At 44.8% G+C, this 27605-nt stretch overlaps 1 protein-coding gene across 6 annotated transcripts in view; it reads right to left on the reverse strand.

Moving 5' to 3' along the window:
• Positions 1-27605, reverse strand: part of DCTD (dCMP deaminase) — an 82829-nt gene that overhangs the window by 18503 nt on the left and 36721 nt on the right. Inside the window, exons 1-3 of one of the 6 annotated variants that reach the window (XM_032148962.2) lie at positions 8511-8661; positions 6692-6806; positions 6153-6288 (exon numbers count right to left, since the gene is read on the reverse strand). In XM_032148962.2, the coding sequence (XP_032004853.1) occupies positions 6153-6288; positions 6692-6806; positions 8511-8536 (277 nt within the window). In that variant the 5' untranslated portion in view covers positions 8537-8661. Of the gene's footprint in view, positions 1-6152; positions 6289-6691; positions 6807-7648; positions 7821-7889; positions 8234-8258; positions 8406-8510; positions 8662-27605 lie in introns of those variants that run through there. The other 5 variants (XM_032148964.2, XM_058436914.1, XM_032148963.2 and 2 more) reach the window with 5 other exon arrangements.

Below are 27605 nucleotides of genomic sequence, written 5' to 3' on the forward strand. Positions count from 1 at the left end.
ATTCAGATCATTAATGTGCTCAAATACTTAACATAGCTGTTTTCTAAATTAGTTTGCATGTGCTCCTGACATTTTATCAAGGCTACTAATTTTTCAACAAACCTTATATCTTGAGAGATTATAGTACAAAGATAAACTTCAACCCACTTCTGGGAACCTTGGAACCACTACTTTAGATTAAGTTTTATTTCAAACTTCTATGAGGTGAACTGACTCAAAAATCACTTTCTATAGAAAGGAGACAGATATGTGTATTTTCATGGGTGGGTCCAATCCCCAAACATTTCAGCTTTTCCTAACATGTGCTCTTCGAAAAAAGGAGTTATTTTGTTACTATATGTCTTTTGTAGATATTCATAATAAAATAGTAAACTCTAGCACTTTAAAAATAATTAACTCTGTAACTATAAAAATACATAAATATCAAAATAAATTATATTAAAATATCGTTATTTATTCCTTTCCGAAAACTGTTTATAAACAATTATATCTTAAAGTAAAACATGCTTACATGGAGCCGGTTGATTTTAGTGGGTGGGAGAAGACTCACATATACACTGGTGTGTTCCTCTGTTTATCTAAAACCCCACATAATCACAGCTGAGTTTGCCCCTTGATTCGTAAAAATAATCTACTTAATTTCTTTTCTATGCAATCGTTCAAAGGTTTTCCTTGATTATAACAGTAGTTTTGTACAAAAGTCCCTAATTAGACCTGCTGTCGGGCCACAACTACTAGATGGCCGGGCAGGGGAGGAGCGACAGGAAGCTATAAGTGAAATTAAATCCTGCAGGAAAAGAAACAGCAAGTTATCAAATTCATGGGCTGACTAACAAAACCAGAGGACATTCAATTTCAGGACTGAAAGAACAAATTTGATCTTAATTACTAAGAAGCTCTTACAAGTTGTGAGGAAGTCATATCTTAAGAAGGATCAGCCTCCTAACTTCTTGATAAATTACTTTCTCAACACTAACCTTTCGGATGCCAAAGAAATATATCACGTGCATGGCAGTCAGGAAAATGTCAGTGTTCAAGGGGGTAAAGTAAATGGCTAAGTAATCACAAAAGTGACATCTATGCATGCTTAACAATATGCTAAGTCTGAAAAATAAAGATGAAATTTAAATAGAGAATTTAAAGAGGCACTGCCCCACACTGGTAAAGGTGTTTAAGATGCTCTGCTGAACTCTTTCGCCTTAATTAATTCCAGGTTTTTCAGCATTTTCCTTCCCAGCATTACATCCTTTTTAGACTATCCCTGTAAACACAGGAACTGACTCGGGTAAGGGCCCCACATCTCCATTTCTGCCCAATGCACTCAGAGTGAGGCCACCCCCGACTCTTGGGGACACTGAGACTCTACGGTTCCCTCCCTGGTGCAGTGAGATGCAGCAGGCCAAGCAACCCTGGCTCCCTGGTCCATTGGGTGGGATAGGAGGCCAAGCACAGAGGCACTCACCAAAACCCAGAGCCCTTCGCCAGCAGAAATCAGCAAGGCCACAAGTGCTGGGCAGCTGGATACGTGTGGCAAGCATTACTAAAAATTCCCTTAAGTTTAACAACGAGAACAAGTTAATTCTCCAACTCTCTAATTTGTAAACTATATCATCAAAATTGGTTATGAAAACCCAAGGAAAGAGTGATATCTGAATCACCAAGAGTATTTTACCTCCATTTGATAACATTGGTATTTTGATTAAATGTGCTTCACTATAACGAATTCCACAAAGCAAAAGGAACGAAAAATGTCAACTGAATACTTCAGCATGGGTTTAGCAACCCACCCCCTCAGGAAAATCAGAATCTTCCCAAGTTTTTTAATCTTGTAAATTAGATAAATCTGCTGCTTCCTCTTTTTTCATTGTCATTCATCTGAAAAGATTCTTAGTATAATAACATTGCCTTCTTCCTGCCACTTAATGTTACTGACATCATATTATCTTTTGGATTTTTCAGGAAAAGGATGGAATAAAAAGCTTCTTTAGCAGAGGGAATTTTCATTTTTCACATTAATACTACATTATAATAAAATAGTTTTATGAAGTTTTGATCCCAAGGCTGGAAGAACAAAAATACCCTTTAAAAATACCTCTCTAGAGACACAGCCCAGGAAAAGCTCCATCTTCCTATTATGTTACAAGTAGTGTGTGTTTCCCTCCTCCCCACAAGGCGTCAATCAGGACTAATGACTTCCGACTTACGGAATTAATAAAGCAGTATTAAGTTGTATGTTATTTGGTAAACTCAAATTTACACAGTTCTCAAGCTCCCCGTCACAGTCCCCTGGGGCTGCTATAACAAAGTCCCAGAGACTGGGTGGCTGAGAAACAATGGACATTTATTTCTCATGGTTCTGGAGGCTGGAAGTCAGGACACCAGCATGGTTAGGTTCTGGCAATGTCTCCTTTCAGGGTTGCAGACAGCCATCGTCTCCTCCTATCCTTGCACATGGAAAAAGAGTAACTGAGCTCTCTGGGGTCCCTTTTAGAAGGGCACTAACCCCATTCAGGAGAGCTCCACCCTCATGGCCTAATTACGTCACCCCAGGCCCCACCTCCAAATATCAGCGCATTGGAATTAGGGTTTCAACATGTGAATTTGGGGGGAGACACATTCAGTCCACTGCACTCCCCTTTGAAGAAATGTTACAGTGAGCCACGCACGTGGCTTTCTGCATGATGCCAGGCACAGGCCACCCCTCCCCGAGCTCCTGATCTCTGAGGAGTTATTTTATGGGAATCTCAGTCTGATCAACTGCAAAAAAAAAATGAGACAATGATTGGCATTTCAGTACAGCTGAATTCATGTGCCCCACAGGAGAGACACAGGGACGCAGCAGGAAGGGCACTGACCTTGGAATTAGGAGATGTCACCCTGCATGTGTGACATTATAGAAGTTACTTACAAGAAAGGAGGAGGCTTAGACCCTGTGGGCCTAGAACCCTGAGACACTACTAAGGTATTGCAAGGGGTCCAAGCATAGCCACAGCTGGATAAATCCCATGTCCAGGACACACACAAACTTTTCCCAAACATACATACATGCTATCCAATTAATAAAGTTCAGATTAACAAAAAATGTTACTGATGCCAAGTAGTTTTTGTCATTGTGGAGTTTCTTACTCAAAAGATACCAAGAATTTAGCATTATGCAGGGGTCTTGGAAGTTTTTCAGCATTTAAAAGAGGGTCCTGCACATTCAAAAGAGTTAAAAATCATTGTCTAGAACTCGAGACAATCTCTAAAGCTCCTTTACAGGGATTAACACATAACCTGTGAATTTACCTTGCTGCTACAGCAGCTCAGTCACCATTAATGTAGATGAGGAAAGAATGGGTTGAGCTATCCAACTCCAGGCAGCATCCCCTTATTTTTTAAATTAATTTTGAAAATCTTAAAACGAAAGCAAAAAAAAAAAAAAAGACTTTGCATTTGAGTCAATTATCAGCAAACATTTCTGTGACATCCCAGGCAATCCAAACATTTACTTCTCTGTGGCCTGAAAATCCTTGAGAAGACAACAAGTGTACAGTTTATACCCAGTCATCATCATTTAGACTTAAAGCCCATCTTTACTGTATTATGGCGGTAGTAATACTAAATGCCTTTTAAAAACCATTTAATACCTTCTACAACTTTTATGGTACATCAAATTACAAGCTTACTCTCGTGAAAGAAAATTGTCGACATTCTAACATAGCTACATATAAATGAATAATTGATAAGTAAGGGCAAAGAGCTTTGAAAACCTAGAGGTATCATATGGATAATAAAAAATAATGCAGACAGACAACCACTGCCCAGAAGCTCAGGAGCTATTCAATAAAAAACAATCAGTGAAGTTGGACAAATACCTATGTAGGTTTTTAAAAAAATTCCTTCTAGAAAGGGGCTCTGAAAGGTACTCTCCTCAATTTGGACAAAAGGCAGTGTCTCATAACCAACAAAATCAGCTACACGGGAAGTCAGGAGAGCTGGGAAGTCTGGGGTGTGGGGCAGGTGCAAATGTACTGCATGGCCCTTGGCTTCTAGGTCACTGCTTACAGATCTGCTGGGGGCTCCGGGTGACTGAAGAAGGCACAGGCCCCATTGGGAGGCCCGCTCAGTGCTCACCCAGGACCCCTCTGCACTGTCCAACCACGGGTATCTTTTGCACCAGCTTGAGTATGACGGACTGCCATCCCCCCAGAATTCCCCCATATCAAAGTCCAGCCCAAGGGCCAATATTTCACCGTCTAGACTCGGTGAAATATTGACTGTGGCCGTCACACAGTTCAATGCAGATCTTTAACATCGAGACTCCACTTTCACCATTTTTATATGGGACACTGAACCGCACTGTGAAAAATTATCTTCGCATGGACTTAAAAACAACTAATCACTTCCCTTCTTTCTTACCATCAAAAGCTTATAGAATCAAAATCAGGATGACAAAGTTTCTCTGAGTCAGCGCATTTTTCTAATTAGTCATCCACTACCACCAGCTTTGAAGCTGGGCTGAGAAGACAGTCTTACCCTCCCGCAACTCCGATCCTCTCTTCCCACTCCTACCAGGGAGGGGTGAAGTTAAATCGAGGATCTGACGATTCAGTCCCCTTCATCCCTAAACTACTTTTCACACCCTGGAAACCCAGACTGCTTTGCAGTGCTCAATTCCTCCTCTCCCTCCAGGTACCTCTTTCCTTTTTCTTTCAAACATGGCAGAGTTGCCCCTAGGCAATTTAGAAAGAAATTTATGGGGCTTATTTAACATGATCGAGGTCCAGGAACATTAGTAAAAATATATAAATTAGACTAAATGTAGACTTGGAATTCTTCAAGAGAAAAACCCAGAGGAAAACCTACCAGGAAAGTCAATAAAGAAGAAGGTCGCACATCACGCCTTGGCCTGAAGGCACAATCTTTCCCATTTGGATGGCCCTACTCTACCTTCACTTCCAACAGCGCCAGTCTGTTCATTTTCAGACATAAAATACAGGGCCCAACCTTACAAAAAATCAGCAACGTGCATACGCAGCATGATTTGCCTCTTTTCCAGCATCAGTTGCATATTCTCCAAGGAATGCAAGGAAAAGTAAAGCTATGGCTGGACCCTCCCGGGCAATCTCTGAAGGAATTTTCCCCGGGGCTCAGACAGGCAACAAACTCTAAGAAGGGGCCTTCCCTAATTTCAAGGTGAAAATCCACAGACAGTTAAGCCAAAGGTTTACAGTTCTACACTTCTAGCTTTTTCTTTTTTTTTTTTCTTTTTTTTTAGACAGAGTCTTACTCTGTTGCCCAGGCTGGAGTGCAGTGGCGCAGTCTTCGCTCACTACAACCTCCACCTCCCGAGTTCAAGCGATTCTCCTTCCTCAGCCTCCTGAGTAGCTGGGATTACAGGTACCTGCCACCAAGCCCAGCTAATTTTTGTATTTTTAGTAGAGATGGGGTTTCACCATGTTGGCTAGGCTGGTCTCGAACTCCTGACCTCAGGTGATCTGCCCATCTCAGCCTCCCAAAGTGCTGGGATTACAGGCGTGAGCCATCACGCCCAGCCTCACTTCTGGCTTTTGGTCTGACCACAACCTACTGTGAATTGCAGCATCCCCCGTAACTGGAGGAAGCAACTGGATCCTCCATCTCCTGATGTCTAGTTTACAGTTTGATTCCTGCTTCCCGGCAGTGAGCTTGAGCCAGATGTTCTCATCAGGCACATGGACTGAAAGAAGCCTGCTTCTCATCAGACCAAAGCCCGAGCCAGCCCCTGGTTAGCCGACCCTGCTTCCGAGTAGTAAAAAAAGAACCCGCAGAGACACCATGCACATCCCTCGGCTATCTCTGCAAGGGGCTGTGACCCTCTGCAGAGAAGCCGACTATCAATGCTCTGGTGTTGTGCAGGCCAGCAGGCTGCCAGTGAAGCCTGCCAAGCTCAGCACAGGCAGCAGAGCCCCGGATCTCAGGGCCAGCCTGTGTGGCCACTACCATGCTTCTCTCCGTAGCTCTCTTTGGAACTTAAGAGACGAGGCCAGGAAATTGGGGTAGTGCAGTAGGATATTCTTCTTTCCAGCTGTTGATGACAAAAGGGAGATGATGCCTTCTGACCAACTTTCTTAATTAGGCACTCACCAGGCTATGTCACTAAGCAGAACGGGACATAAAACTTGCCCTACCGTACGGGTATTTGGTGTCCAGCTTATTCTTTGCTGTCCTTCTCCAAGGCAACAGGTCATCACTGCATCCATTTGGCATCCCATTGTACCCGATCCCGACAATCTTGTTTTCTGAATTCACGATGCAGGCACCGACCTAGAAGGAAACATGCCCAAAGGCTTGGTGCCTACAACTGGCTGGTCTGCCGCTGGCGAAGCAGGGAATAAAACCAGGGGGACTGCAGAACTCAAAACAGATGCACAGCTGCTGCAGGTGCTGAGAGCTGTCGGTCTCCTTGCCTGTTTTTTTTGTGGCAGCGCCCACAAGCCAAGGAAAGTGCACCCCTAGTCCCAGAAGGGGCACAAGAGGCAGTTAACAATGGCATGTGACAATTTTCTGTCTCATAGGAAGAACTAAGCTTGTAGAAACGCAGCACAAAAGGCAGACCGACCCTGCACTTTTAAGTTGATAGGCGTCCACTGAGTCTCCCCTTTCTGCTCATGTGCAGTAATCTCTTTGCCTGTGAGTATCTAAGCATTCTCCTGTGAAATTTATTTACCTGGGAATTTGGATCTTTGCTTCTCTGTGCTGATAAGAAGGCCACAGCCATAAAATACTCAGGCCATTCCAAATAGTCATCCCGTTTCTTGCAGGAAACTTCACTCATGTTGGGTCTGGAAGAAAAACATGACAAAACAGAAGTTGAGAGAAGTATTTTAGTAAGTCTGTTTTCCAGTTCAACTCAACCACACTGAACCTTTAAATCTCTAAACATGGGCAACTTCAGCTACATTTATCAATCAGAAATCACAGCACATGAGCCCTAAACAATCTCTGGTCTTAAGTAAAAACTTAAGAAATTTCCTGTTTCAGAAGTTTGAATTTGGCATCTATAGCTTCACGTTCCCAAATATTTCATCTATTTACTGCTTTCTCATAGGATTTTTATTGCTGGCCTACAGATTGTTCTGTCCTTTACCTGTCTCCCTTACAAAACGGAGTCAGCACAGGAGGAGGGTGGAAAAAAGAAATATTTATTGATGATCTAGAGATTCCAGACATTGTTAAAGTTTATACACATCATGTCACTTGCCTTACTCATAGCTAAGGTAGACGGTGCCATCCCATCTTACACAGACTCAGAGAACTTAGGTAACGTATCCTAAACCACACAGGATTATTATCCATGCCAGATGGATTCAAAGAAAACATCTGAAGTCTTCCCAACTCCGATATTAACCAGATAATTTTTCCCTTCTCTTTCCCCTCAATACTCCAGAAGGGACACAAGTTATCAACTGTGAGTAATGAATTACATGAGAAGAAACTATGAAAAACGTCAAGTGCTACTCCTAAAGCAAGGTTTTTGGAACGTAGTTTACCAGGGGCAAGCACAGGCTGTCTACAACAGGGAGAGCCCACGAAGGGGGTCCTAGAACTTCAGGGGAAGTGGTCGCTTTCAAAAGGAATGAAACAAGGGCAAGGAAAGAAGACAACAGAAAAACGGGGTGGGTACCATGGAGAAATCGTGAGAAAGGCGAGGATTGTGGTCTACAGGAAGGCAAGCATCTCCCAAAACTTCTGCTTCAGGCTCCACACTTTATTTAGGCATATGCTGCAGTGCCTAACACTAGCATGCAGTGGAGAGTAGGTGCTGGGAACCATGGTCACCCACTGATTACGTTGCCCCAAATCTGAGAGGCCTGGCAACCCCCCTAACAGGAAAAAACAGGTGCTGAATCAGCCTGCTTTCCCACCTGGCTTTAGGGCCAGCATCCATCATCGCTGTGGGGTGCTAGAGAAGTACCTACTAAATAGGAGGGAGGGGGAGCCATGGGGGGGCGAGGGAAGGGCAGGAGAGGTAAGGGTCCTGTTAGTCCCCTGGGCGCCTTCTCCTGGCGCGGCTGAACACCCACTGGAGCCCTGTGAGGACTGAGGCCCAGTTGTAGAAACAGAGGGAACCGGAGCTCGAATACAACGATTCAGGAAGACACATCCGGTCACCGTCCCAGGCACACCCCACGCCGCTCGCAACCCCGTCAGCTCTGATCCAGGGCCTACACCCGGCATTCCCACCCCACACGCGGGCGCAGGAAGGGATGTGATGTTCAGACGCCCAGCACCACCTCCCGGGGCACTCCGAGTGGACCGGCCTCGCACAGGCCGCGGCGCCCGCCGAGAAATCGACCCTGGAGTGACTGCGGGGACCCCGAGCGCTCCCAAGCCGCCCGCATTCTCCGATCTAAAGGCTGAACGCGGCCGAGGCGCCCTCAGCGTCTGCGGCCCCGGCCCAGGCCCCCGCCCGGCAGCCGGCGCCCCGCGCCACGCGCTCGGGACGGTGCCACGCGGCGGTGGTTAGGGGCGCGCGGGCCGCGTACCCGCACGGCTGGCCCCCGCCCACCATCCGGTGCCGGCTCCGCGCGCAGGCCGATGCTCGTCCCCGCCGCCGCCGCCGCCGCGCTCAGGGAAGGAAGTCGGGAGGGGAGGCGGGGCCGCCGCGGGGCCGGAAGGGGGCAGCGGCCCGGACGCCGCGCGTTCGCGGGACGGCGGCCGGCCCGGGGGCCCGAAGCCCTGCGGGGAGGGAGGGACGGCGGGTGCGGGTCGCACGCCGCAAAGGCGCTGCTCCGCGTCGCCGTACGCCTCCCGGTCCCCGTGACGCAGCCCACGGTCCGGCCGGCGGTGTTCAGAGCCCGAGCACAAACTACTTCCCGGGTGCCAGACCTCCCCGAGGTCGCCCCGCTGCCCGGGTCACGCGTGGCGCTGGGTGGCCGCGAATTGGGCGCTCCCGGGCCTGACTGCACGACCGTCGGGGGCTGCTTGGTTTGGTGGTGGTGGTGGTGAGGTTTTCCCCACCATCCGTGTTCCATCAACTGCTTAGAGACACGGCTATAGAGATTGTGATTAAAAGACGACCCCAAGAATCTAGTGCCGTGGAACTGGCGGGGTGGGAGGTGGGGAGACCTGGTTTGGGTCTCTGGAGTGAGCCCGCTGTGTCGCAGCGTCCCCGTGGGGACCTTGGCCGATGGCTGGGTCATAGTTTCACACACTGGATGGGGCAGGGAACTGGGTCCGGCGGGGGCGCTGTGCCTCGAAGCTAGATTTGCATTTGGCTGTGCCTGACAGGGACAGGCTTGCAGTTTCTGCTCAAATTGTGCGGAAGGGCCTCAGGTGTTTGGTAAAGCCTGCCGCGCCTTGCTCCAGTATCACCGCACATGCACCCCAACTACATGTTACCTCCTGGTAATGCTTGCCCGCTTATATTGTGGACATTTTGTTGCAGTTGTTTCAAAGATGAGAAAAACAGGGCAATAGGAAAGACCGTCAGTGACATTTCTGGAGTCGTATGCCCCAAGCAACTAAATCTGGTTTTCATGAACTTGGTTACCCTGTGCAGACGTCTAGCCCCTTACTGTGGTTCTAGCACAGAGAATGACAGAAGAACCCCTTTCCGTTTCACTCATGGGACTTGAGGGTACTGTCAGCACTCCATAAATAACAGCTACTGTAATAATCATCAGTTCTGATCTGCACATCCCAGATTCGAACTGCTATTCCAAACAAAAGCTTGTTAACTATATTAATTTAGCCTAACAGAGGAAGAATGATGAGAGTAAACAGTTGGTTCTATCTAATTTCTCACTACAGCAGACACATCATTCTTCATCTCATGGTCCAGCTTGTAGATTCAATAATTAAATTATGTACTGCTCTTGGTGGATGCCGGGAAAGCAAAAGGGAGAAATACTTCATCGTTATAGATTTTTTTTTTTTTTTTGCCTTGATAAGACTCAGGCTTGAAAGAGCCACATAGATTAAGGTGATGATTTTTAATGTCAAGCTGACTTTACGTGGCTGTCTTGTTGCCGCTAAAGTGTGTCATATATCCAAGCCCCTGGTTTCCCTCCTCCTCCCAAATCCACTGCTTGGTCTTTGTCACACTCATCTATAGTCTTTGGGTCTTCATAGATCCGTTTCTCTTCTTACCAACCTACAACTCATACATCACCAATTGCTGCTGGTCCTTCAACCACAACATCATTAAGCTTGCTTCCTTCCTCTGCTCGGTGAAGACTGCCATACATAATTTAGTTACTTCTCATCATTCTCCATTTTGGTCAACTCACACACTCCCCTCTGCCATAAATTCAAGCTCCTGCTTGCTGAAAACACATCACCCTGAATGTTCCTGCATTTCACCGAAAGTCCCTCATCTTAAAGATGACATCATTCATAACACAGGAAACCCTCCTGGTTCAGAGTTTCACAACTTGAGGTTTCAAATATTCTACACCAATAGTGAAGCCACGCGGCCAACGGGGGTAAAAATATATTCCCTGGTATGTCTTTCTCATTAACACCTTGTAACTCCAAGTATGACTGTAGGTGTTAAATCTCTCTTGCTAATACCTTGTATTTGGGCTTATAATTGAGGATCTTTCTCCACTACTACAGATACAGAGGTTAGGTGTGTGTTCAGCCCTATCTAGATTGGCCTTCCTTGAGGGCCTCACATAGGTTGAACACAATCAGCACATTCCTAAGGACTACTGTCTTGGCCCTTATGTTTATGGGGATCCCGATTAAAAACAGAAGTCAAGGTAAGATTCTTTCAGGGCTGCCTCAGAAGAGGGGTTGATGGCATTTGTAAATGTCTGCCATACCGAGATACTACCTGCCCCTCCTTCCACCTCCTCTGCCTGCCAAGGTAAGGATGTGACCTGTAACTGGGGAAACAGAGGCAAGGAGTCAGGAAGGTGGCCAATCTGTCCATCAAGTTTGTCATGAGAGAAAGAGCACAGGCCTTGGAGTCAGACCAGACTTTGAACCCTACTCCTACTTCTTACAACCCGAGTAACCTTGAGAAGCTACTTCCATTCTTGGAGTCCCTGTAAAATCAACAATATTCATTTTTTATTAATTCCCTACTATGTGCTAAGGGCTGCAAATACCATAATGGATACTATAAGCCAGTTCTTGCCCTCACATTCCCCTCTCCCCAGATAAATACAGAAGAAAATGAACCTCATTGCTGGCCCAGTGAACATAGTAAATGTTGTTATAAACTGCCTGTTGTTCTTAATTTGGTGGTTGTCAGTCAGGACCAAAAACTTCTTTTCATAACAACTGCACTTAGAGGCAGAGTGCCACTTTGACTGGTTTTCAGAGGAATAATTATGTTTCCATGCTAAAATGCAAACTAGAGAGAACTCTTTAAATCTTAAGTAAGGGATGACTGTAAGTCTGCTAAACCACAAAAAAGTCACAATGAAAATTCTAGAAAAAAATAAACATGTGGTCTTATCAATACAGTGCAGGTTGAGCATCCCTAACCTGAAAATTCAAAATCCAAAATGCTCTAAGATCTGAAACTTTTTGACTGCTGACACTCCCACAAGTAGGAAACTCACACCTGACCTCATGTGATAGGTGCACAAAATTATTAAAAATATTCTGTCAAACTACTTCTAGGCTATGTATATAAGGTATATATTAAACATAAATATATATTGTGTTTAGATTTGGGTCCTATCCCCAAGACACCTCATTATATATATGCAGATATTCCCAAATCTGAAAAAATCCGAAACCTGAAACACTTCTGGTCCTAAGCATTTTGGAGAAGGGATATTCAACCTGTATATACATTTTCGTAGGTATGTTAGAGCATGAGGTCAGTTGTTTGTGTTCCATGAAGGGCATACAGACTGCAAATTGACATGTCAGAGCATTCCTATCAGAAAAAAAATCAGGATCCCTAAATAGCATTTCTGTTATGAATTGAAGCCACCAATTACTTTGTCATTATACATCTTCAAAATTATAATGAAGGGCCGGGTTCGTTGTAATGAACTCACTCCTGTAATCCCAGAAAAGTGGAGGCCAAGGTGGGAGGATTGCTTGAGCCCAGGAATTTGAGACCAGCCTGGGCTATGCAAGACCCAGTCTCTACAAAAAAAAAAAAAAAAAAGTTTTAAATTAGCCAAGCATGGTGGTGCATGCCTGTAGTCCCAGTTGCTCAGGAGGCTGAGGAGGGAAGATTGCTTGAGCCTAGAAGGTTGAGGCTATAGTGAGCTATGACTGCACCACTGCACTCCAGCTTCAGTGACAGAGGGAGACCCCATCTAAAAAAAAAAAAAAATTTTTTTTTCAATGAAGATCAGTAAGGAAATGTTAACATGGCATATGCACGAAGCTGGGTGTTTTGCTGTTTTATATTAATAAATATTTGTTGACTAAATAAATGAGCTAATAGAAAATCATTGTTCTATGCCAAATTGTTTGGAGCATCTAACTCACAGAGAGAAGTCTTTATCTGTGAACTCTGGTTCTACTTCCCTATCCGCCTCCTTTTTCTCCTTGCGGTTCATAGACCTGGAGAGACATTTGATAAGTGAGACATTGGGGCTGGTGGGTCAGGGAACCAAGAGTGAACAGTATCATTTTAAGGAGGCATGGATCTCAGTCCTAGGATTTGGGGCTTGGCCTGAAAATGGCCATCTCTCGTACAGCAGAGCTGAAGGCGGAGGGGAAGGCTGTCTCCTCTTTGCTGGTGTGATGCCTCTCCCCATGACTTGCTTTGCTTCTACAGAGCTGAACTTGTAGCCTCTTTCATACATAACTGGTTGAAGTGGATGGAAATTACATGTCTTATTGCTTCTTAAAAGAAAAAAAAACATATAAAATGTAAATCTAAAAGAAATGGGCAATTTTCTCGTACCACTTTCTATTTCTGTGTAAGTTACCAAGTGCCAATCATTCTTACTTTTTAAAATTCACATTTGTTAAGCAGCATGTAAGCTTTCAGTGTTGTACAAGAAAAGATAATGCTTCATGTGGAACAGTCACTTACGCTAGTTCTGTGAAAGTGCCTAACCTGAAGAGAATGTATCCGATTGTTGGCTTTATAGAAATGTTAATGATTTCATTAAATTACACCCTCTACTCTGGGGTCACCAAGGCACCTCCTAAAGGGTAATCAACAAGGCATTACGGTTCTGGATATAGAATTCTTTACTGACGTCAGAGTCACCACTCATTTTGCAGTGTGTATTTTAACTGGTGTAGCAAGGTGAATGCCTAAGAACCATTGTAAATGAAAGTCCCTGTGTAATTGTAGTTAATGGCCATCATAACCTGCCTGATGTGTTGCGCCTTCCCTCAGCTAACTGGAAAGCTCATTGGGTGTAAACTTCTAAAAGGAGAAGGCGAGAATCAAATTAATATTTTAGTATTGTGGCACACCATGTATGTATATGTTGAGGATAACACCTGTGATCCCACCACAACAAAAATCTGCTGTTAATGCCATGAGGAAAAAAGTCATCTTCTACAGTCAGGAGCAAACAAAATAAGGCAGGAAGCCTATCCTATGTGAATGACTGTTGACACTGTTCACAGTAAGCAATTCAAAGCTTTGATTCAGGAGCTGACGGAGAGCAACACGGCAGTACCAAGGCCAGAGTTCTCCAAAGGCCCCATTTCTGACGAACCTTTGTCTGCTGCGGTGTTTGATAGACAACTTGAAATGATACAAGGTAGGGAGCTCTCAGCCATGAAGCATTTTAAGATACTTTGATCCTAGTAATGCTATCTTCAAATTAGCCCTGGATTGAGTTAAATATCAACCAAAGGGAGTGGAACGGCCCTCGTGAAATCATCCCTAAGAGGACGAGAGAGATTTAATAGTGTGGTGGTTACAGTAACCACTAACCTGCAAGAAAAATCGATATCTACACAGTGTTAGAATCACACCAAGGGCTCCTGGAGCTGAGCCATTTCAGTGAAGAGTAAACCCGGATTCATTGGAAAGTCAGAATGTGGTAGGAGGTCAAACATAAATACACCCCGGGCTCTTTCGTCTGCAAACCCAACAAGATGTTCTTCTTTCAGTATCCGAGCATTTTTTTAAAAGCATGGAATTTACAGAGCTGGGAAGTGACCTTAGCAATCATTGAGTCCAGCCCCTTCTTTTTACAGATGAGGAAATAGTGGCCCAGAAAGATGACTTGGCTCGCTCCCATTCACACAGCTGCTCTGGTGAGATTTCCTCATGCCACACTGCTCATGTCCAGCTTTGCAGTCCATGAATCAAAACACAAATGTTTATTGAGCCTCTCTGTGGAAGGCACTCTGCCAAGCCTTCGAGGGGCATAAAGAAAGCCGAGTCAGTCTTCGCCCTCTCTTTGCCAGAGAGAAGATCAAACTACATAACAGGTTACCCAACATTCAGTGGTTAAGTGGCGATGTAAGACAACAATAAAAGAGAGCTGTCCCAAAGCAGAATATGATTGTGTGTGTGTGTGTGTGTGTGTGTGTGTGTGTGTGTGTGTGTCTTCTACCTGAAAAAGCCCTTTCTTCCCACCTAGGAAGTAGGTTATAAAGGCAGGGGTATTCCTGTTCCCTTTATTATTACTTCCACTTAGCACAATATTCAGTTGTGTTTATGCCCCAGTTTCTGTTTTGGAAGGAGTGCGAGATATACACGCTGCAAGGAATGGGAGCCTGCACATGGAGCGAGAGCTCAGGCAGAATTACTAGCATTGCAGCCTTAAGTATGAGAGGTTGCCCTAACCGTAGCCCTGCACTATCTAGGGAGAAGACTCCATCTGTATTGGTTTCTGGAACAAAGCCCAGACAAGGCAGAGTCAGTGCCATTTCTTTGCATTCACTAAATATTAAATGTTCCTATGTCCTTAACAAAATTGTAGCCCCCAAGAACCATGGAATTTCAGTCAAAGAAACATGCATACATGCACATGTAGATAATCTTTCTGCTTTGTACTATTCGACCCATGTTGAAATTCCAGGGATAACATTGCCTTTCAGATAAAGTTTGACTATCATATTACCCACACACAGTAAGGCATCACATGAAGTAAAGAAACAAGAGCATGTGGTACACCCTCCAGGACTGGAGAAGGTGGCTTGGTCTGGGTTAGTGACTGATAGCTAAAAACTAAGTCTGCTGCTGAAAACTAACCATATCTACTCAATAATGCACATGCCCCCATGGAAACTCCTTATCTTGCCTTCCGCTCCGTTAAGTTTTCGTATTCATGGCTCCCTGTGAAACCTAGAGAAGTATATTTCTTGAAAGTCTTGGTTAATAGCCTGTTCACTTCCTCGCTATTCTCATGGCAAAGTACAAACGACATGTGTCGGCAAAGAGTGAGATAGTGAGTTTACATTTTAGAGTGTAATTTCCTTAGGAAGCCATCCGTTTTGTTTGTAACAGTCTGACACTGTTCTAACCAGCTTCTAGGAGCCAGGCGCCAGGACAGAGGAAAAGAACTTCATTTGATAAAAATGGTGGCAAATTCGATTAGAGACTTCAGTGGCACATTAAGCAGGTTATTATTAGACAGAACAGACATTTCACATGCAGACATATTCTTTACTTGAAAGTCAAGTGTCATTCAAAAGAGGGAGAAATTATTTAGGATTTGTGAAAACATCAAAGAAATGCCCTGAAAACCTCTCCTTATAAATGCCTCCACCTGTTGAGGAGTCAGGGCTAGAACAGATGCCTTTGATTTCTCCTTGATGCAAACAATGATACCAGAATGGAATGGCTCTGGGGAGTGCTCATAAGCAGTGGTCAGGAACGTGGATTCTCCTTCTAAATCTGTAGCTAGACCCCGGTGCTGATGGGCCTCGCCGAAGGGTGGTGTGGTTCATTCACAGGGCACACCACAGAGAACTGCCCCTTCCTCCGTCCAAACAGAATCATCCTCCTGCTGTATATACAGATATTGCAGCAGTCACTGAGATACTTGAAGAGTTTTTCACTGCGTCTGCCTTTGGAGGTACACATTTGGCTCGGCAGAAGCTAAACATTCTTAGCACAGTAAGAAATAGGCCAGAAAACATGAAAGCTTTATAGCTTTTTAGAAAACTTGATGGTCCTGCTGGTACAACTCCCTATGATATGGTTCAGTTGTAATAACAATGGAAAGTGTATCAGCACAAGCTGCTGATGAAACATCAGAAAATGTAGCCAAGGGTCTTTTAAACACATTTAAGAACTGTTCTTTTGAACTGTGCCTCTTAGCCTTGGAAAACCTCTTCAAGATTTTAAACAGGGCCCTGGATGAACTATAGAGTGAGAACCTGAAATTATCTTGTGCACTGGAATCAATATCAAGCAATATTTTCTCTTTGAGAGAAATTCAATCTGACAGGAGGGAGTAGGGGCAATAAGGAAACTGGGACCGTGGCTGAAATGCTTGCCTGAGAAACACGCGGCAAAGCAGTACAAATTAGGTGATGTCACTAAAGGCAGAAAACCATAGTGACAGAATAAAATGTTATCTGAGCTTCAGAATACTTCATTATCACTACCACAGGTCACTAAGCTTCACAAAATGCGTCCATCAGCCTTGACAGGCATTTGGAGGCCGCCGCTGGTAGCTGGATGGCGCAGCAGCGGAACACAGCCCCTCCACCTCAGGAGACCAGGGTGCACCAGAGGCCTGGGCGCACAGAGCAAAGTTTGTTAGTCTCCAAGTGCTCTCTAGTGGCCATGTGAACATAAAATTATCTGAAGCAGGGGACTCACTTGGGGAGAGGATTTAGAATTAAAGGGCTGTTGCCGAGCCTGTAATCCCAGCTATTCCAGAGGCCGAAGTGGGAGGACAGCTTGAGCCCAGGAGTTTGAGACCAGCCTGGGCAACACAGCGAGACCCTATCTCTAAAAAGTTTAATTTTTTTTTTTTTTTAAAGATTAATCTTGGAAAGCAAGGTAGAGTCGCTTTCCACTGCAATCTACATCTCCTGGATCTGGGGGAACAGTTTATGAGCAACTTGCCTTTCCCAACTATTGTGCTGCTACCCATAAGACACTTATAGGCCAGGCGCGGTGGCTCACGCCTGTAATCCCAGCACTTTGGGAGGCCGAGGCGGGTGGATCACGAGTTCAGGAGATCGAGACCATCCTGGCTAACACGGTGAAACCCCGTTTCTACTAAAAATACAAAAAATTAGCCGGGCGTGGTGGCGGGCGCCTGCCTCGGGAGGCTGAGGCAGGAGAATGGCATGAACCCGGAAGGCGGAGCTTGCAGTGAGCCGAGATCGCGCCACTGCCCTCCAGCCTGGGGGACAGAGCGAGACTCCGTCTCAAAAAACAAACAAACAAACAAACAAAAAACACTTATAAATGATTAAACTGAGCTGTGTGGTTTCTAGACTGGATATTAGAGGTTTATCAAGTTCACGGGGAAGCATTTAGGTTTAAATTCATCCTTGCAGATTTCTAGGAGTTTCATTCATGAAGGGTATTTCTGAGTAGACAGTGAGGTACATTTATCCTGTCCATCTGTGTGACATGCAGAAGCTCTGTGCTGTGCCCCAAAGCCATCTTGGCTGTAAAGGGAACTGTTTAGGGAAAGTGATAAGGGCCAGCTGCTAAGCTTGGTGGGAGGAAATCATTTCTGAAGCACCCACACATTCCAGGTATGGTCTCTTATTTTATCACTAGTAGTCATTCAATCCTCACAAAAACCTTCTGGTGTAGAAATCATGATCTCTTTGTTTTTGGCCCCCAGATAAGGCAGCGGTTTACAAACGTTACATGTAAAGGGCCAGAGAGTAATGATTTTAGGCTTCGAGGGTCACACGGTCTCTGCGTCTCTGCAGTGTCTGTGCATCTACTCAATTCTGCTGTTGTAAAGAGCTGTCAAGGACATAAACAAATGAGAGTGGATATAGCCAATAAAACTTTATTTATGGACTCTGAAATGTGAATTTCGTCTAATTTTCACATGCCTCAAAATATTGTTCTTTTCTTGGTTTCATTTCAATCATTTAACAATGTAAAAACCATCCTTCGCTCAAGGGCCATGCAAACATGGACAGGGAGGCCGTGCAAACACAGTGGCCTGTGCCAGCCAAGGCAACAGCTAGTTGCCAAGTTTGCCGAGTCCTGTGATGAGGAAGCAGAATCCCAGTTTGCAAGTCAGTACGTGGTGGTCTCAGTAGTCCAAACAGCTGACTGTGGCCCAGGTTGAACTGGGAATCATCAGTGGACATCAGACCTCCTCCTGCTATCCACCCTACAGTAATGCACTTTTTTTTTTTTTTTTTAGAAAAAGAAAATTTAATGTGTACTTCTCTAGGAAGAGCCAAGCAAAGACAAAGACAGACAGAAAACAGCACTAGGGGAAACCAATCTGGCACTAAGGAATATGTACACCGGTGCCAGGAAGACTACTATTTAGGACTTTATAAAGATTTCCGAATCAGATGGAAGGCACAGGTCCCAAGTTCACAAGGCTTGCTATCATTTAGGAAATCCATGAGAAATTCATGGAAACACAAATTTAAAAGCTCGCAGGCATATATCCAATCACATTCAGCAATAGGGAAATATATATAATAAGAATTGCTTCTAGGACCAGGTCCCCAATCCCCAGCTAATTTTTTGTATTTTTTTTAAGTACAGACAGGTTTCACCATTTTGCCCAGACTAGTCTTAAACTCCTAGGCTCCAGCGATGCACCCACCTTGGCCTCCCAAAGTGCTGGGACCACAGGCATGAGCCACCACACCCGCCTTTTCTAGAATTTAGATCAATTTCTACAATGAGCTCTTAGGCTATTTAGCATAAGAAACATAGACTTGGTCAGGAGGATGGAGCCCTCACTAATGGGGTTCATTGCCCCTGTAAAAGGGCTTGATGGAGGGAGTTTGTCCCTTGGCTTTCTCCCTGCTGTGCTGTGAGAACACGGCGTTCCTCACCTCTGAAATATGCAGCATCAAAGCACCATCTCGAAATTGCAGAGCAGCCCTCACCAGACACCAAACCTATTCATGGACTTCCCAGTCTCTAGAACTGTCAGAAAAGAAATTTCTGTTCTTTATAAGTTAAAAAAAAAAAAAAGAAAGAAAATGTGGACACTTCAGGTTTGAGATCAGTCAGTTCAGCATTTCTCTCCTTCCTCCTTCTGCTAAGGAAGGAAATGCCCTTCTGACTTGTAGGTTGGAGGGTAATGTTGTAGCCTTGGAGGGAAGGAGTTTCATCCTGGGTTGGAATCTGCCCACACAGATACAGGCCCCTGCTTGTCTCCCATTGTGGGCATCAGTCTCCGCGGCCTCCACTGAGCTGGAAAGTCCCCTTGGCCTCCAGGGGCTCTGTCTTCCTCATTCCAACTAGAGGTCCCTTTGGGCCTGGCTGCCACTTCCACACCCCACTGGCCACTGTCTCCTCTGGCCTTCTCTGCCCGGCTGCAGGAGGCAGCCCTGTGTACCCCACTGCTGCCCCGCTCCACCACACTGGCTATGTCCTGGGGGGTCTCCCTCATTTCTGCACCACACCAGGAAGAAAGCACAGATCCCTTTTATGTGCAGAATTGTAGAAGGGGTGGGAAACTTAATCACCACGCCCAGCTCACTCACTGACCCTCCAGCTCTCAACTCTACCCTCAACATAAAGTTCCTGGTCCACCCCTATCCTTTTTTTTTTTTTTTTTTTTTTTGGTAGAAGAGAATGTCAGTTTACGCTTGAGAATTCTTCCATATCTATCATTGAAGCCAGGATCTTGATTCTTAAAGCTTAAAAGCTACTTTTCTTTCTGTCTGCATCCCCAGCAGCCTCTCCCTGACAGTCTGGATTGTTGAGAGCCAGGTTTCACTAGGAAAGGGCAGTGTGAATTTTTTCAAAGGTGCATATTTGTGTGGGGGATAGAGGGGTGCTACAGACTGCAGGAAAAAGATATACATTAATATTCCACAATATAATTCCACTACACACTCTAAAAATACATGCTAAACATCTAATATTCCTTGGTATACACTGATGAAGAAAAACAGACAGGGTCTCTGCCCTAAAGGAGATTCGTGTGGGTGGGAGTAGAGACAGATATAGTTGCCAAGAAAACAAATTAATGCATTTTCATGGCTTGTTAGAAGAGCCGTGAAATAGAATGAAGAGTTCCCATCTATCCAGGGAACACCTTGTAAAGACGCGAAGGGTGCAGAGAGCTTTATTGGTATCAGGAGCAAAACAGTGGTACCCAGCATGGCAGAAACCGAGGGTGAGAAGGGGAGAAACAGCGTGGAGTTGGAGGGGGCAGTGCTCAGACCATGGCAATGAGAGTGAGCTATTCTGAATGTGGGACAGACCTGCCACAGGCATTTAAACACCAGAGTGGCATGATCTGATGCACATTTGTGAAAGGCAGCTTAGCTGCTGGAGGGAGGACAGAGTGGAAGGGACTGGTGAGGGGCTGTTACAGAATCCCACAAGATAGGTGTGATGGTTTGGACTAGGTGACGGTTTGGACTAGGTGGCAGTGGAGAAGGAGATCAATGGGTGCATTTTAGTAGGTAAAATGAAAAAATCAGGTACAGAAATTGGAAGAGTGAGGAATTACGAGCGACTCCCAGAGTCCAGGCTTGAGCAGCTGGGTGGGGTGGAGATGGCATTTTCTGAGACATGAAAAACTGGCCGGGGCATGAAGGTGATAGCCAATAGGAAATCCAGAGTTCTGTTTGGGGAGGATGGTGTTTGAGGTGCTGCCAAGACACCTGCGTGGAGACCCCAGCTCAGATGCTCCCCCACCCTGTGCTTCCCACTGTCGCTACCTCGTGCCTGTCATAGCAGGAGTGACAGCAGTCTCTGGGCACTGAACAAGAACAGATCTTTAGAACACATCAAAAGGTGATGAATGAATGGTTCCCCACCAAGCGGGGGCATACTGAGGGGGAAAGGGATGGTTCCACCAAAGCCCTAAGCATAGTTACTGTTGCCTTGAGGACTGTGTTACAGAGATATGCTAATAAGCATAGGAAGTGGCAGGTGTGGTGGCTTACACTTGTAATCCCAGCTACTCAAGAGGCTGAGGCAGGAGGATCCCTTGAGGCCTGGAGTTCTAGACCAGCCTGGGCAACGTAGTGAGATGCTATCTCAACAAAATAAAATAAGATAAAAGAAAAACTCGCTGGGCGCGAAGGTGCATGCCTGTGCTCCCAGTTACTCAAGAGGCTAATGTGGAGGATCACTTGATCCAGGAGCTCAAGGCTGTAGATAGCTATGATGGGGTCTCTGCATTCCAACCTGGGTGACAGAACAAGACCCTGCCTCAAAACAAAAGAAAACAAAACAAAAAAACACAGCACTTTAGGAGGCTGCGGCGGCAGCCTGCTTGAGCCCAGGAGTTCAAGATCAGCCTGAACAACATGGAAAAACCCTGTCTCTATAAAAGATAGAAAAATTAGCCAGGAGTGGTGGTGTGCGCCTGTAATCCCAGCTACCTGAGAGGCTGAAGTGGGAAGATCACCTGAGCCTGGAAGGTTGAGGCTACAGTGAGCCGTCATCACACCACCGCACTCCAGCCTGGGTGACGGAGTGAGACCCCGTCTCAAAAAAAGAGAAGTTTATAAATTACAGGACAAGAAGCTAGCATAGATAATGACTCAAATATGAGAGTGAAACATGAGGGAAAGAAGAGTTATAGGACAAACTAGGATGATCAAAAAAAGAAGAAGAAGAAGAGGTAAAACTGAGTTGTTGGGTGAATTGCTATACAAAGGAGTTCTCCTAAGTCTGTGTCCTGGGCCTTTAACTCGTGCACACAATTATTTGGGGACAATGGATTCTATCACTTCCCTCATGAGCCTTGGTTTCCTCACCTCTCAAAAGAAGTAGCTGGCAGAGATTGTTAACCTGGGGTCATGGGTCCCTCGAGCTGAGACCATGCCTTCTGGGAAGCTTCAGGAGATCGAGTCTCCCCTGCCTGCAAATTATCTGCAAAAAATGTTTCCTGTATTTGCACATACACATGAATTTTCTCCATGAATCAAGGTATTTTCTAAAGACCCCCCCAATTCTGATATTCTTTAAGAGTATCATTCCATATTTGAATACTTAATTAAGAAATTCTAATGCTAAAAACTTTTCAAAATGAAATGATTATGTATGTAAAAATATCAACATAATCTATGGATAAATTATTAGCATTAATGAGTTTAGCAATGTTGCCGGCAATCCATAAAAATCATTTGAATTTTCTAGATGCCTGTAATAAATAGCAAAAAAATACATAAAGATATTCTATAAAATAAACAAGAAGTATATCAATTGCCTAGGAAAATAAATCTAAGACAAGATGTGCAAGACCTCTATGCCAAAAACTAAAAAGCATTACTGAGAAAATTAAAGAAGGCCTAAATAAATGAGGGAATTTGTGGCATGTTTCTGGGCTGAGAGGAAGATTCAGTGATGTAAACATGTCAGCTCTTCCCCAGTTGAATTTCAAAGTCAGTGCAATCCCAGTCTAAATCCCAACAGGGTTTTTATGGACTTGAACAAACTGATTGCTCTTCGTTTTCTTACTCTTCCTTTTTCTCTTCCCCTTTCCTTCCTTAGTTTCTGCATAATTTAGCCCCAAAGCAATGGAGGGTGGCATGAGCAGGGTTGCATGGACAGGACTGTGGAGCTCCAGCAGAGTGAGGCGGCACCCCCAGGGCGGGAGGCTCAGAGCAGGGGCGGGGGCCTAGAGCGGCGTGTCAGCAGGAGTGAGGGGAGGGCCACTCGGGAGGGTCACAGCCCAGGCTGGCGCAGGAGGGCCTCTGCCTTTGCGGAGCAGGCGGTCCCAGCGCAGGTACGGGGGCCTGAGCGGGAGAGGTGGGTGTGCCCATCGCGCAGGACGCGGAGCGCACGGGAGGAAGAGGGCACCCTCGTGGGCAAGCACCCAGCACGAGGTGAGGAGGCCTCCGCCCTGGGGGGCTTGGCACAGGCTGCCGAAGCCCAGGCGGGATGAGGGGTGCGGCCATGCAGCAGGAAGCCTGGCGCAGCCGGGGAGGATCCGCGGCAGGGGAGGAAGACGTCCGGGGGTTGTCCTGTCTCCACTGCGGGCCAGGACAGCCTCTGCTCCTGGAGGTGGGGACCTGGCATTGCTGTCAGCCTAAGAGGTGAGGAGGATGTTCGGGTGGCGTAGGGGGTGCCCAGCCCTGTGCCCAAGTGAAGTAAGGAATACAAGCGCAAGGAGGAGGAGGAGGGCTGACAGTGACAGCAGGAGACTTACTATTTACTGCAGGATTAATCTAACCTAATTAATTAATAAAGAATAAGGGAGCCGGGTTTCTCACTGTCAGAGAAGAGATTTACAAATATGTAAAGGGGAAATTAGAACAAGCCCCCTGGTATGGAATTGCCATGAAAAATAGGGATGTGAGCTCATTGTTTGCAATATACATCCACAGACAAGCAGACACAGACATAGAAATTGGGACCACCAGAGCCGGGAATTTGGTGCTTGCTGCTATTGGAGTGTCCCTACTCCCAAAAGCTCCCAGACAACAGAACTTGACAATACGTGCACATGCAGACATACAGCACCCACAGTTACGTCCACATTTCTTTCTATATTCAACCAAATCTGGGACAATTTGAGCATCAGAAGAAATAACAATAGTAACAAATTACAGTCCATTGACTAAAATAAGAAGTGATCAGTCCTAAAACTGATATATAAATTAATTAATGAATATTATGTATTGTACACATGTATTAAAATATCCTTTTTTTCTTTTGAGATAGAGTTTCGCTCTTGTCTCCCTGGCTGGAGTGCAATGGCATGACCTCAGCTCACTACAACCTCTGCTTCCCGGGTTCAAGCAATTCTCCTGCCTCCAGAGTAGCTGGGATTACAGGCACCCGCCACCATGCTCGGTTAATTTTGTATTTTTAGTAGAGACGGGGTTTCACCATGTTGGCCAGGCTGGCCTTGAACTCCTGATCTCAGGTGATGGACCCACCTTCGCCTCCCAAAGTGCTGGGATTACAGGCATGAGCCTCTGCGCCTGGCCAAAATATCACTCTTTATCCATTCTATAAATATGTGCATTAACTACATGCCAACTAAAAATAAAAGGAAAAAAATGAACACACTGAAAATGTATAGAACTAGAGGGTATTCTGGGAATCTCATTATACCATCTTCAAGAATACTTACTCCAAAGTGGGAATATTCTCCACTGTATCTTTACCATGGGGAAGCTGGCAGGCACCACCTTAATCAAGTGTCCACAGTTAGTATGACTGATAATAGCACAGATCAAAAGCCTGTGCCACTAGAGAAGGTGCATGAACACAGCGTCACCTCTGTGATATTTCTACCAAAGACGTACAACCTGAATCTAATAATGATCATACAACAACAAACCCAGACTGAGGGACATTCTACAAAGTAACTGCCTGTAATCTTCATAAAGTGTTAAGGACATTATATTTAAGAAAAGTCTGAGGAACTGTTCTAGATTGACAGAGACTAAAGAGATAGCACTACACACAATGTGTGATCCTAGATTGAACCCTTGGGACCACTGAGAAGAGTTGAATGAGATCTAAAGACTAGATGGTGGTCATGTATTCATGTTAATTTCGTGACTCTGATTGGCCATTGGTTATATAAGAGGATATCCTTGTTTATAGAAATATACTGAAGTATTCAGGGGTGATGGGGCAACTTACTCTCAAATAGTTAAAAAAATTTTTAAACACAATAAAAATATATGTAGAAGTGTAGAAGTCCACGAATAGCCAAGACATAGCTGAAGAAGAACAAGTTGGGGAAAGTTGTTTTCCCAGATAGTAAGATGCATCTTAAAGGTATGGTAATTAGGACCATCTGGTACTTCTTGGCACAAGGGTAGAGAAATGGACTAATGGGACAGAATAGAGAACCTCTAAACAGGCCCACTTACAAATGGAGACTTGATAAATTACTGAGTTAGCACTGCAGAGCAGAGGGAAAAGAAGAAATAATGCTGGATTTATTGGAGATTCATATGGAAAAAATTAAAACTTGCCTACCACTAAACACGCACATGAAAATTAATTCCAGCTGGATTGCAGGCCCAAATATGAAAAGTAAACAATAACATTTCTAGATCAGTGCTGTCTCATAGAACTTTCTGTGATGGTACAAGTGTTCTATAATTCTACACTGTCTAATACATGAGCCACTAGTCAATATGGCTACAAAGCATTTGAAATGCGGCGAGTGTGACTGAAAAACTGCATTTTTAATTTAGTTCAATTTGCTTCACTTTAAATTTAAACAGCCATATATAATCAGTGGCTACTGCATTGGATGGTGCAGATCTAGAAGAAAATTTAAGAAAATACTTTTATGACCTTGTCTTTGGAAAAGAGTTTTTAAAATAAGACACAAAGAATACTAATGTAAGTTAGCGCTTAAGGAAAAAATGATACATTGGATTTGACTACAGTTAAGAACTTTTGTGGCCAGGCGTGGTGGGTCACGCCTGTAATCCCAGCACTTTGGGAGGCCAAGGTGGGTGGATCACCTGAGGTCAGGAGTTAGAGACCAGCCTGGCCAACATGGCAAAACCCAATCTCTACTAAAAATACAAAAATTAGCTGGGCATGGTGTGTGCCTGTAGTCCCTGCTACTTGGGGAGGCTGAGGCAGGAGAATCATTTGAATCCAGAGGCAGAGGTTGCAGTGAGCCGAGATCGTGCCACTGCACTCCAGCCTGGGCGACAGAGCAGGACTCCGTCTACAAAAAAAAAAAAAAAAAAAAAAGAAGTTTTCTTTTTCATTGAGAGAATGGGAAAGTTAAGTTATAGCAAAGAAAGAGCATCTTATGGAAATGATAAAAGACATCTTCAGTATATATAAAGAATTCCTACAAATCAGTAAGAAACAGTCCTACAGAAAAGTTTGCAAGATAACTTGAGCAGACACTTTACAAAAGAGGGCACAAAATGGCTGATAAACGTGTTTGAAATGTGCTCAGAGTCATTAGTCATCAGGAAAAGAAAACTGAAACTACAATCACATATCACTATCCTTATCAGATTGGCTAGAATGGCTAGAATTTAAGACTGATGACATCAAGAGCTGATGTGAATGAGTAGGAGCTGACAAGTCTACTACACTCCTGATGGGAGTACACATTGGCAGAATCTCTTTGGACAGCTGGCCTGATCTAGTGAAGTTTAATATACGCATCCTCTGCGACCCATCCTCCATTTCTAGACATAGGCCCACAGAAGCGTGCACACATGTGCACCAAGAAACATCTTTCTATTATTGTTCATCATAGTCAAGAAACTGAAACAACCCAAATGTTCATCAACAATAAAGTGATAAATTATGGTGTATTAATACAACAGAATACTATTTAGCAATAAAAATAAGTGAACTACTGGTACGTGTCACATGGACGAATCTCACAAAGATCACATTGAGCTAGGGACACTGTGCCAGGTATTTAACTGTTGTCTTTCTGCTTCAAGCCCATCCTTTTATTCTCTGCTTGACAATGCTGAGACCAGGACTCTGCAAAGCACATTTCTGCTTTTCTAGCTGTCTCTCTGCTAGGTTCTACCAATAGGGGGCACCAGAGGGAGACCTCAAGGCTGTGAGGAAGGCCTGACTGGCTCCTTCCTGGAGCATGGGTTGTTTTCCAGTTTTTCCTCCATCACACACACAAAAAGCATCATTGCATCCCCTTGGAGGTCTGGGCTCTGGCTCCACAGCATCCCTCCTCTTGCTCTTCTCAATTTTAATAGTTCCAACTTCTTCCCTTTGTCTCCCTAGTCCTAGAGGTGGTAATTGCACCCTGACATTGCTACCTCCATACTTCAGTGTCTCTTTCTCTCTGTTCTGTAATACCCAGTTAGGAATTCATTGTATTAAATTATCTCTGTTAAAATAACTGGTGTGGCTTCTAGAACCTGTTGCCACCAAATACAAAATAATAGTGTATGACTCAATTTATTAAAAATTTAAAAATGGGTAAAACAAGGGGCACTTCTAGAGAGAATGGAGGGAATCTCCATCGGGAAGTGAGTGAGGTGGTGGCAGTGGGTGTGCTGTGTTCTGTTTGTTGACATGGGTGATGATTACCCACGTGTATTTTCTTGTGATAATTCATTGCTCTATTTGTTTATGCTGTGCATATGCCCTTGTGTGGTTTTTACTTAAATTCATAATAATTTCTTAAATTCCTCAAACTTCTGCCGGGCACAGTGGCTCATGTCTGTAATCCCAGCACTTTGGGAGGCTGAAGTGGGCAGATCACCAAAGGTCAGGAGTTTGAGACCACCCTGGCCAACATGGTGAAACCCCATCTCTACTAAAAATACAAAAATTAGCCAGGCTTGATGGCACGTGCCTGTAGTCCCAGCTACTCGGGAGGCTGAGGCACGAGAATCACTTGAACCCAAAAAGCAGAGGTTGCAGTGAGCCGAGATCGCCCACTGCACTTCAGCCTGGGCGACAGAGCAAGACTCCGTCTCAAAAAAAAAAAAAAAAATTCAACTTCTTGGTATGTAAGAAGAGATGTTCCTGACATGAAAAAATAGCACCCTTTACAGCACTTTTTCTCCTAGTGTGGACAACTGGCGGGATTACCCAAGGGTGTCATTTAAAATACAGATGACAAGTTTCCATCCTCAGAGGTTTCAAGTCAGTAGGTCTGGGATGAGGCCTGGGAATCTGAAGC

This window comes from Hylobates moloch, unplaced genomic scaffold (assembly GCF_009828535.3).
Source record: "Hylobates moloch isolate HMO894 unplaced genomic scaffold, HMol_V3 SCAFFOLD_3, whole genome shotgun sequence".
Taxonomy (NCBI): domain Eukaryota; kingdom Metazoa; phylum Chordata; class Mammalia; order Primates; family Hylobatidae; genus Hylobates; species Hylobates moloch.